Source organism: Parasteatoda tepidariorum, chromosome 5, assembly GCF_982258835.1.
Source record: "Parasteatoda tepidariorum strain Cologne lab strain chromosome 5, Ptep-v5.0, whole genome shotgun sequence".
In the NCBI taxonomy this organism is placed as follows: domain Eukaryota; kingdom Metazoa; phylum Arthropoda; class Arachnida; order Araneae; family Theridiidae; genus Parasteatoda; species Parasteatoda tepidariorum.
In genome coordinates this window covers 67,144,796-67,156,917 of record NC_141759.1, presented here as the reverse complement: position 1 = coordinate 67,156,917, position 12,122 = coordinate 67,144,796, and the positions used below count along the sequence as shown (strand labels likewise).

At 30.0% G+C, this 12,122-nt stretch overlaps 1 protein-coding gene across 1 annotated transcript in view; it reads left to right on the top strand.

Moving 5' to 3' along the window:
• Positions 1–12,122, top strand: part of LOC147809443 (galectin-4-like) — a 30,586-nt gene that overhangs the window by 7,559 nt on the left and 10,905 nt on the right. Inside the window, exons 3-5 of the mRNA XM_087164131.1 lie at positions 4,118–4,206; positions 5,561–5,765; positions 8,000–8,119. Of these exons, the coding sequence (XP_087020257.1) occupies positions 4,118–4,206; positions 5,561–5,765; positions 8,000–8,119 (414 nt within the window). The remainder of the gene's footprint in view (positions 1–4,117; positions 4,207–5,560; positions 5,766–7,999; positions 8,120–12,122) is intronic.

Below are 12,122 nucleotides of genomic sequence, written 5' to 3'. Positions count from 1 at the left end.
TTGGTTTTTTTCGAAACTTACGAGTTCATTTCAAAGCTAAAAGAAATAAATAAATAAAATTGTCATAACTTAACTCAGGTTTTCCATGGGCCTTAAAAAATAATAGTAGTCCTTTTACTTTAAAGCTAGTAAATTTTTTCATTTAAAGACAAGGTTGATTGGTTTGACAATGTGGTTTAAACAACTGTTTAAACCAAATAGTTTTAAAAAAAACAAGCATAGTTTTCTTAAAAAAAGTATATTTTATATCATAAAATTTTCTATTATTTATAGTAGTACTTCCAGTTTGATTATAACAAAATGAAAAAAGATGAAATACTCTTACATTTTTTACAATTTTTAGTTTTATTGCTGTTGTGTATCTGTTTTATTTCAAATAAACATAAATCTGCAATTTTTATTTATATTTACTTACGTAGAAATGATTTTCCACAAAAATATCTGTGTTGAACAGTTGTTCGGAAGAAACCTTTATCTTCCAGGGCAGTAGAAGAAATTGGACAAAATGAAAGAAACTAAAAATGATCGATACGATCGTTCAACAATAAGTATTATAAGAATAACTCAATTAAATTAAATTTAATATAGTAACAGAAAGTTTAAAGTTTATCACGTTTATTTTAAAAAAAAAACATTATTTGTTTGTTATTTCTGTTTTTTATGGAGAATTTCAAAATCTATATATCATATTCTTTTTAGAGTCGGTTTGAGCATTTATACTTAACATTATTTAATTTAATATAGTAACAGAAAGTTTAAAGTTTATCACGTTTATTTTTTTTAAAAAAAAAGCATTATTTGTTTGCTATTTCTGTTTTTTTATGGAGAATTTCAAAATCTATATATCATATTCTTTAAGAGTCGGTTTGAGCATTTATACTTAACATTATTTAATTTAATATAGTAACAGAAAGTTTAAAGTTTATCACGTTTATTTTTTTTAAAAAAAGCATTATTTGTTTGCTATTTCTGTTTTTTTATGGAGAATTTCAAAATCTATATATCATATTCTTTAAGAGTCGGTTTGAGCATTTATACTTAACATTATTTAATTTAATATAGTAACAGAAAGTTTAAGGTTTATCACGTTTATTTTTTTTAAAAAAAGCATTATTTGTTTGTTATTTCTGTTTTTTTTTTATGGAGAATTTCAAAATCTATATATCATATTCTTTAAGAGTCGGTTTGAGCATTTATACTTAACATTATTTACTTTAGTTATTTGTAGTTGAGAATTCAATATGTGTGTAGTGTCTATGTTTAGTATGCGATTTGTTACTTTAGTGGTATTAATAAAATTCGATCATGTTACATTAACAATTGAGTTATACTATACTCTTTAAAATAAAATATTGAAAAACTAGTCATCTTCATTTTTTAAGAAATGTATGAAAAAAAATTTCTGCTTTTTAGTTCTTACTTACTTAAAAATTAAATAAAGTAGCTCAAAAATCAACACTTTTATTTAAACTACATCGCAGTTATAAACTGTTTAAAACAACTCTTTAAGTATTAAATATTTCTTATTCAAAAAGAGTATCTTCCATTTGGGTTACTAGATAGCTATTTCTTCCGGGGTAATGTTTTCCATGCTTTCTTCCACTGTAGAAAAAACTTCCCATATTACTGATGCAGGGGTTTGTCCAGACATTTTGTGAAAGGTCCGTTTTTATAAAATTGTGAAAAAATTACTTGTAATTTGTGAACAGACGTTAAGTCACATTCATTCAACCAGGGTCCGCTTTTGTGAATTTGTGCAAATAGGGTCCGTTATTGCAAAAAAACTTTTTCAAGGAGTTTTACAATTGTAAAGACAGACAAGATTATGCTCAACACTGTAAAATTATAATTAAATTTCAAAAAATAAACGGTAACTGCAGCTACTAAATTAGCGATGCAACATACAATAATTTGGTATCTAGCCTATACTGCTCAACGCAGAATATTAATTTCGGACGAATAAAGGAAGAAGCGTCTGTCGAAGACAAAATTTAGTTCGTTTACATCTGTCTTTCTTCCTCCCCCCCCCTTCCTGGGAAGGATTTATTCGATTAACAAAACAATAATGAAGATAAACAAATTTGTGAAGGGTCCGATTAAAAGATAAATTATTTTGTGAAGGGTCCGTTTTTATGAAAATATATTTTGTGAAGGGTCCGTTAACGGACCCAAATTTCTTCTAAACATACCCCTGTGATGTAATGTAAAGTGTGCTAATTTAAGATAAAGTCGATGTGTATTAAAATGCTTAATATAAAATAGACGTCCCAGGTAAATAATGCAGTTATTGAATTAGTTTAAGTTTCTCAAAGTTTATTTTTATGTACCATCTAATTATTATTTTCGCTACAGTCATAAGTATAAATGGGAATGAGGCGTTTTCTAAATTTTAATTTTTCTGTTTAATTATAAAACTATTTTCTATCCCAGTGTAAATAAATTCGGATTCTCTTTATGGAGTATGTTCATATTCATTATGGTAATTTTCAAATTACCTTTTTAATAATATTTAAAAAATTTTTTTTTAAAGAAAAATAATCAATTCACAAAAAATATTAGATATCAAATCTAAAGTATGTTTTTCTTCTTATTTATATAATGCTGCAATGCGTCAATAAGAATATTGTTAAATTTAAAATTCTATCATGCTAAAATAATTGATTAAAAAGTTATTTATTTTTTATTTTTCAAACCTTTAGTAATAAAAAAAACATACCTTTACTATCTTATATGTTTATATTTATGCCTTCAATTTTTCTTATTCACTTTTTTCATCATTCTATGAATTTTAAGTTTTTTTTTAATTTGAAAAAATATATTGCCTTGAATATCTTTGGCTTATTTATATTAAAATTTGTATTAATTCAATAAATAAAAAACAAATTTTTAATTTAGGAGCAATTAACTGATATTAATGATACAAATTATATTACTGCTTAAATAAGGACATTAATGTGAATAATTCTGAATCACGTCATTTCTTTATAGAAAGAGGTCATCTAATTTTTACATACATGCACTATTAGCAAAACATTTAGATGTGTAATGTTTAGAGGGTTTTGCTAAGTTGAGTAGTAATAAATGTTCAAGTTTTTAGTATTTATGTATTTTTTATCGTGTTAAAATATTTACAAGCAAAAGAAAATTTTTGTTTGTATTTTTTAGCAAACTGTTAATTAATAGCTAAAAAGATCTCTGTGAGAAACTTTTAAGTGGATAAATTACGCTTAATTTGGGACTTAATATTTTGTTTTAAACAAACATCAACAAAAACAACTACCTCGGTTTTAACAATGGTTTTCGAAAAAAAAAACTGCTTTTTTTTCCCGCTTCAATTCTGGTTACTATTCAAATTAAATACTATTTAACATTTAGAGGTTTAGCAGGGTATCATCGACATGTATTTTTATATGGGCCCCTGGAGCCGTTTACGTCCCTTTTCCTTTCCATCTTCACATATAGTGACTTTGAAATGTTATGTTCTTCAGACTGTTTTCCAAAGGCTTCGTCATAATATGAAATGATGCTTTTTTGCGAATAATAATATGCTATCTTTATAGCTGCTGTGAGTTTGCAACTGTTATTCATGACATGACTGTTAGTTCAAGTTAAGCCTATCTAAAACCAGCGCTGTCTACGCTTATTTTGAAAAAGGCACAAAACGTCAATATGGAGAAAAGCCACAGTTTTGTAAAAATGAAAAGCGTTTGTGATGCAATTTTTTAATATATTAAAAAAAAAACTTTCTGGCTAAGAAAGCTGGGCTAAGTAAATTTTACAAAACTGAGAATAAGGCAGTGGTTTTGACAATTTTTTATCTAGGTTTAAAAATATCGCCAAATTGGCGATTTTTAAATTCTTTTTAAGAACTTTTAAAATATTTAAGTTATTTACGGCAAGATTAAAATCATCTCATTGCTTCAAGTGTAGGACACTTAAACTATGGCTTTTTTATTTTCCTTGGCTTTATAAAACTTCAAAAAACACTGTTAACTGGAATGCAAAGTAGAGTGAATTTTGTAACTTTTAACTTCCAACATTTTAAATATATAAATTAAGCTTGATTAGCGAGTACAATTCGAGTATTTCTCTTGCTTTTATATTTCTGTTGTTGCAGGGAGTTCCGTATTTGGGATGCATTCCAAAAGGTCTTCAAGATGGAACAATTGTAGAAATCAAAGGAACAGTACCATATAATCGTGAGAGGTAAATTATTTATAATAGTGTCATATCTTCCTTTTTAGTATTAAGCCTGTTTTTCAGGAAAAAGAACACACACCATGTTTTTGCAGTATATTTGAAATATCAAGTAATACTTTTTTGTTGAAATTGTAACAACAACCCTTTTTGCAGTATTTGAGGTAAGAATCTGCAGTACTATCTTCACAAGTCCAAATTTATCTGCGGTACCCCCAAATCAGTTGAATAGAGATTATTATTGTAAAACATCAATTTAAATTAAAATATGTATACAGCAAATTTGCAAAGATAAAGTATTTAAAATTATATGAAAAAACATTTTATCTCCTTTTTTTGTGTATGTTCTGTCAATACAGCTTTTAATTTGTTTTGAAATGTAGGGTAGAGGGTAGAGTTTAAAAATAAATAGTTCTGGTCGAATGGGTTGGATTGATTCTCAATTCAAATCAATATACGTTTCTTAAGAGGTCACGATATTATTTTCTTTCTTTAGTATTAATATTTTATATTGATATCGCCAAGACAGTAATTATGAATAAGTGAATCATAAAAAGAATATAAATAAAATAAACTCACCAACTTAATGCATAACAAAATTAAAAGTGAAAAAAAGAATTCTAAAAAAATTATCAAACAGCTGCGGTCTCCATAGCAACGCATACAATGACGACGCATGCGCACTGTTTACTATTACTCTTGAGCACAGTTGAAAAGTGTGATGACGTCCAAATAATGTGTGCGAAAAACAGTGTTTATATGAAGTATACCATACCTTCCTAAAGTGAAATAATTTTTTATTTTATTATGATCACTAAAGTTTCCTTTACCTTTTTTTTCGTCTGTTAGGGTAGAACTTTCTTATAGATTTATTTTTTCCCTGTTAAAGAACCTTTAGTGATGTTCCAAATGTATTAAATGAATTTTTTTTTTACCACCTTAAACTTTTTAAGACCTGTGGTAACACTGTATATATACAGGGCTGCCAACTTTTGACATTTTTTTGGAAATTTCTTCTAGTGGTAGCTAAGATTTTGTTTTTAATGTATAATTCAATGTTTTATAAATTTTATTTAAAGTTTATTTTCCACACCACTATACATGTTAATGATTCAAAAGTTCATATGAAGCGCCACTTTGTTCCAGCTTTCTCGCGGTGAGGCTTTTATTATGTTGGCAACATTACCAAAAATTCTGATAGCTTTAGTTTTTAACTGTCTCCCTCTATCAGATATTTTGCAAAAAGCGTTGCAGTTGGCAGCTTTGTATATGCTACTGCTAAATAAACATATGGATTGTAAATGTTTTTACTTAATGGAAAAAGTACTGAATACATGTATCACATTGCATTTTAAATTCGCAGGTTTGAAATAAACTTCCTTGCCGGAATGGATACTTCAAACGCTGATAGACCATTACATATAAGTGTGAGATTTGACGAAAATGTAGCTGTTCGTAACACTTTAGTGCGAAGTAGTTGGCAGACAGAAGAGCGTGAAGGAAAATTTCCTTTTTGTCAAGGGCAAAGTTTCCTTATGCTGATTATCGTGAAGTCACATTGCTATACGGTAAGTCAGTGTTTCCCAAACTTATGACTTTTGAGTACCCTTTCTAAATTTTTCGCAACGCTGTGTACCACTAATAAAAAATTAATGCATTTTTTACTATAAAAAATTGTACAAAAATTAGAAATCGCAACTAGCTGCTGACACCACTAATTATTAACTGTTAACTCTGCAAAAAAATAGCCTATAGAAAAATACGTAATCGTAGATTTTTATGGCTAGCTTTGTTTTTAAATAAAATTTTTGAAATTTTCGTTTGTTGCAAGATATTTCGCATAAGAACGCGTACCCCCTCTAAACGATTCCCGTACCCCCGGGGGTACGCGTACCACACTTTGGGAAACACTGCGGTAAGTTAATACTGGTTTAATAAGATAAGAAATTGAATGATAATTCACACTTTTCGTCTCTTGAATTTCAGTTGTGGATACGATACGAATTTTAAGGGGATTGACATCGGCAAAAGTTTAACTTTTTAAAGCAGCTATGGCTCCGTGGTTTGAGCGTTCGCCTCCAAATGAAATTACAAAAGTTCGAATCCCGTCTCGCATCTGCTGAAATAAAATATCCTCAGTAGTAGAGGAGTCAAGGGCTAGATTCACCTTACCATCGGACTAACCATGGGAAATTTTCGTGGTTTTAGTATCCATGCAACACGAATGCGGGTTTTCCACTAAGGTTAGTTTCATAACAGCCGTTGAAAAGCCTACCCAATTTTTTGGGTTTACGACTACCACTAACGATCAACTCCGTTGCCTTGTAAATTTGAACCCGATGCAGAAGACAAGGGAACTCCTGGATCAAGTAGTAGGAAATGTTACTGACCTTGTTCATCCACTCAGCTTGTCATGTGTGACCAACACTATATACAGTCAGTTTGAAAAAAAAAAGTAACAAATGTTTGATGGCATTTTACAGGCTTTAATTCCTAGTCAATCTTATGAATTTATTTGGTCATTTGCAACACTTTTATCGGAAATTTTACAGGCTTTAATTCCTAGTCAATCTTATGAATTTATTTGGTCATTTGCAACACTTTTATCGGAAATTTTACAGGCTTTAATTCCTAGTCAATCTTATGAATATATTTGGTCATTTGCAACACTTTTATCGGAAATTTTTCAGGCTTTAATTCCTAGTCAATCTTATGAATTTATTTGGTCATTTGCAACACTTTTATCGGAAATTTTACAGGCTTTAATTCCTAGTCAATCTTATAAATTTAATTGATCATTTGCAACACTTTTATCGGAAATTTTTCAGACTTTAATTCCTAGTCAATATTATGAATTTATTTGGTCATTTGCAACACTTTTATCGGAAATTTTTCATGCTTTAATTCATAGTCAATCTTATGAATTTATTTGGTCATTTGCAACACTTTTATCGGAAATTTTTCAGGCTTTAATTCCTAGTCAATCTTATGAATTTATTTGGTCATTTGCAACACTTTTATCGGAAATTTTACAGGCTTTAATTCCTAGTCAATCTTATGAATTTATTTGGTCATTTGCAACACTTTTATCGGAAATTTTACAGGCTTTAATTCCTAGTCAATCTTATAAATTTAATTGATCATTTGCAACACTTTTATCGGAAATTTTTCAGACTTTAATTCCTAGTCAATCTTATGAATTTATTTGGTCATTTGCAACACTTTTATCGGAAATTTTTCAGGCTTTAATTCCTAGTCAATCTTATGAATTTATTTGGTCATTTGCAACACTTTTATCGGAAATTTTACAAACTGTTTTTTAAATTTTTCTTAAAGGTGGCTAGTTAGTATATTAAATTCGATTATTCTTTTAATGGAATTTTCAAATTCAAAGGCAGAACTAGATCAGTGTTCCACTATCATTTAATCAATTTCGGTTTGCGCTGTCCCTGTATTTCTATCCAAATAGATACGTATTCTTTTTGTTTGCATCTGCAATTTATTGATCATTATTAAATATTGAGTGGACAGGTCAGCTTAGACTTCTCTATATATTTGTGACCAGTGCTGCAAATTATTTTTTATAGAAAATGTTTTTGTATGAATCCGATGGCGTTTTATAAACGTTAAAATGGAATCTTAAAAAAGGAAATGCCTTCTAGCACCTTTGTAATTTGATTGCAATAATTTAACATGCATAAATAAAACCCCAAAAAGTTGGCAACTGTGTAAGATATTTTGGTATTGTTGCAAGTTTAATGTTTGAAATAGGTTTTTAAGTGCTGCATTTTTGTTCTTTCAGATAAATGTAAATAATCAACATTGTTGGGATTTCGTCCACAGGATTCCTTATTACACAGTAACTGCTCTCCACATCAAGGGATCTGTTTCAATCGAACAAATTCGCTCCGTTGGCAATTGTGTAAGTTTAAAATGTAGTGACTTTTGTAAATTTGTGAACTTCACTTAGGATTATGATTTTATTTTTAACATGAGATCTAATGATTCATATGTATTTAGACTGATTAAATTTAGTTCAGCCACATAAAACAACATTCGATGCAATTAGTTTCAGATTATGTAATTTTTATTAAATTAAAATGCTTTATTACTATATTCAGAACGTTTTGAAATATGCAATAATAATAAACCTGGAAAATGTAATTCATACCCTGGCAGAAATTGACATCTTCGCAATAAAACAAGACCATTCGAAAAATAACTTATCAAACGTAAAAATTTACTGAATTTGTGTATGATTATCCAATAATAGTTGGTGACATTTTATTTGCGAAATTAAATACTTCCCATCGTCTGTAACCCATTCCATCTTAAATTCCGCGAAAGGTTATACTATTTAAATGGTAATATTTATTTATTTGGTTAATAGCGGGCACTTGGATCTATTTCCCATTGGCCTCAGAAATTCCAGAATCGCTACTCTCTTATCCTTACCCAGGGCCGTCTTTAAACTATTTGAGGCCCTGGGCACATTAGGATCATGGGGCCCCTATGACCTTGAGAAAACACTATTTAGTTACAATAGATAAAGAAAGACAAACAAGGTTCTAAATTTATTTTTATTTAGTTACTAGCTATAAAAAAATAGGAAATATAAAAAATAATCTACAAAAGTAACTCGCTTAACTTAAAATCCTTAGATTAATTCTATGTTGATTGCAAAGGTACCCTTCTAGATTAAAGATGAGCAAAATCGTTAATCACTTCTTCAAAATCTATGGTATTGAGAATATCACATTCTATGGACATCAGCGATAAACTATTTAATCTCTCTTGAAGCATTGTACTTCTTAATTCATTTTTTATTCGTTTCAATTTGGAGAAGGAGCGTTCTCCGCTGCAGTTAGTTACCATCATGCTTAAAAATATTCTCAATGCAATTTCTACGTTAGGAAATGTGTCTTCAATTTTGTTTTGCTTTAATAGATTATATACTTCCTGTACACTGTTAGATGCTTCATTTTCACTCTGAACATTTATTAAGTATTCTTTTAAATGTTGACATTCTATTTCTAACTCTTTTTCATTTACATCTTCGTGATAGATTTGAGAAAATTCTTTGCATCCTTGTCGTATCTCTTCGGAATTCAGAGTTTTTAAGTGAAAAAATAAACTAAAACGTTGACTGACGATCTCATATGAACTTTGTCGCTGTTTTAGATGAACACTCAAGGTATCGATTATTGGGAGAAAGGTTTCTACGTTGAATCGCTCTTTTCCATTCAATTGGACTGATGGCGCAGAGCCATCAAAAAAACTCTGCCGTGAGCTTCTACGTCTTGTTCTTTGAGATAGATCCTTGTAGTCAGATTCTGGGTTATTTTCTTTGGCAGATGATTCGAAGTTATCAAATTTATCCCTGAGGTTAGTAATAAAATCATAAAGTGAAGTCAACAAATTGGTTGCAACGTCCAGTGTTATTGTTTCTTTCTGAAGATAATTACTTGTTTTGTCTATTCTTTCCAATATAGTGCTCCAGATTTCCGTCAGTATAATAAATTCTAGATTTCCCATTTTTCTAGACAGACTAAGGGCTTCGTCTCTTGTTTCTCGTGCCTGTTCAGTATCGTTTGCGATGGTGATTAAAGCTTCTAATATTCTTTTATAACCCCCATGCAAAGCACTTACTGCATCAGCTCGGGCTGACCATCTGGTTTGTGAAAGACTCTTAACAACTTTTTTTGAACCTAAATGTTCTGTTAACATATTCCATCTGTGGGTAGAGCCCGAAAAAAAGTTGTACACTTTCTGAACTATTTCAAAAAACTGTGATGCCTCCGGTACACACCCAGCAGCATGGACACCTACCAAGTTTAGTGAATGTCCTGCACATGGTATAAAGGTGGCAAATTCACATTTTTCCTTGATTCTTGTTTGTAGACCACTATACTTTCCCGACATATTTGAAGCATTGTCGTAGCTTTGTCCTCTGCAATCTTTTATGGGAATATCATGTATCTCTAAAAAATTTAAGATGGTCTCCGCTAAATACTTAGATTTATGTTCTTTAATAGGTATAAATTTCAAAAACCTTTCAACAGGAACACAGTCTTTTACGTATCGAATGATGAAAGTTAGCTGGTCAATATGAGACAGATCGGGCGTACTGTCAACGCTTATGGAAAAATATTTTGCTGATTTAACTTCATTTATAATTTTTTTTAGAACCTGTTTTCCCATTACTTCAATAAACTCATTACAGATATTTGCTGATAAATAAGAAATGTTACCCTTTCCAGGATTCCCAAATTTTTTTAAGTGATCTGCAAGAAATGGATCAAATTCACTCAATAATTCCACACAACCCAAATAATTTCCATTGTTTGGAGATCCTAAGATTTCATTGTCGCCGCGAAATGGAAGCCCTCTCGATGCCAAAAATTTTACAACAGCTACAATCCGTTTAAGTACGTTTCTCCAGTAATCCACTTCCTTTTGATGTTGAGATAATAAGTCTATATCTACTCTACCAACCGCTTTACTTCGTGCCAGATAAGTCATCATAGATTGCTTATGCGCTGGGCTATTTTCATGTGTTAAAATTATGTGATTAATATGCTTCCAATCATTACATCCATTCCGAGAGCAAAGATTAACATCAGTTGGGTTAAATAAGCAGCATGAAAAACAAAATACAGAGCATTTGGAAGGCGAATACAGCAACCATTTTCTTTCGACGCTTTCATTGTTCTTTAATTTGCGAATAAATAATGCTTTGTTGAAATATCTCGTTACTAATTTATTACCATCTTTGTATGTTCTGGATGCCTCGGAAAAGTCAGAATCTTTATTTTGAAAATATACTGGTCCCTTACGAATTAAAATTTCGCGATTTATTTCAACAAACTTTTCGTGAAAATAATCGGCGGGATCGTGCGATATTAATTCTTCTGTGTTGGAAAACTGCTGTTCAATTGACACAGTTGGAGTTGTCGGTTTTAGTGAAGTCACTGAAGTCGTTGCACTTTCGTCGTAGGAATAGTCGCTTTCTGATTCAATCTCTTTTTCAAAATTGGAACATGAAGGTTTAGAAATTCCCGCAATTTGTAATTGAGCTGAGTCATCATGTGGAACATTTATGAGTTGATTGCTACTTACAGAAGTTTCTCCAGTAGTAGTAGTAAAATATGATGTTAATTTTGGTAACTTTTCAATTACTTCTTTCTGATGTAGAGCTTTTTTCCTTTTTTCAGATCCACTAGGATATGACCGTTTCGACATTTTATATTATAATTCACTATTTAATTAATTTTATAACGAAAATATTCGCTAACACAAAACAGACAAAACGACGATTTAATCAAACAATACTATTTTTTTTATCAGAGCTCGAGCACAGTCAGTAACAAACTAACAACTACAAACAAAACAAACGTCACAACATCGCAGACAAATACTTGAAGGGAATTCCCGTTCGTCAAGTCAAACGACGATCGGGAATTCCCCTTTTTTGTCTTTGGTATTACGAATGACGTTCGAATAGGTTTCTTTAAGACATAAACCACACCGCATCAAATAATTCTTTTTTTAATTTAATAATTTTTTTTTAAATTGTATTCTTATACTTACATATAGGTATTTAAATTAACCTAAACATACTAATATCGGAAAAACTCATTTTTGAGAGAGAGTGGAGTATTATACCCTGTTTATTTATTAGTTTGATCTTTCTTTTTGACAGATGTCAAATCTGAAATCGATATAACTTTGCAACGACGAACAATATCTTCTTATTTTAATAATATTAAAAATTGATAATAATCATAAGAATAGACACACAACATAAAAGTACCTGTTAAGGACTCAAGCATTTTCCGAAAGTCTTAAGTGGTTTTTATTGCTTCGAGGTAAAATTTAAATAGAAAAACTGAAAACAATGGTTTCTTACCTACCCAATGTTTTTA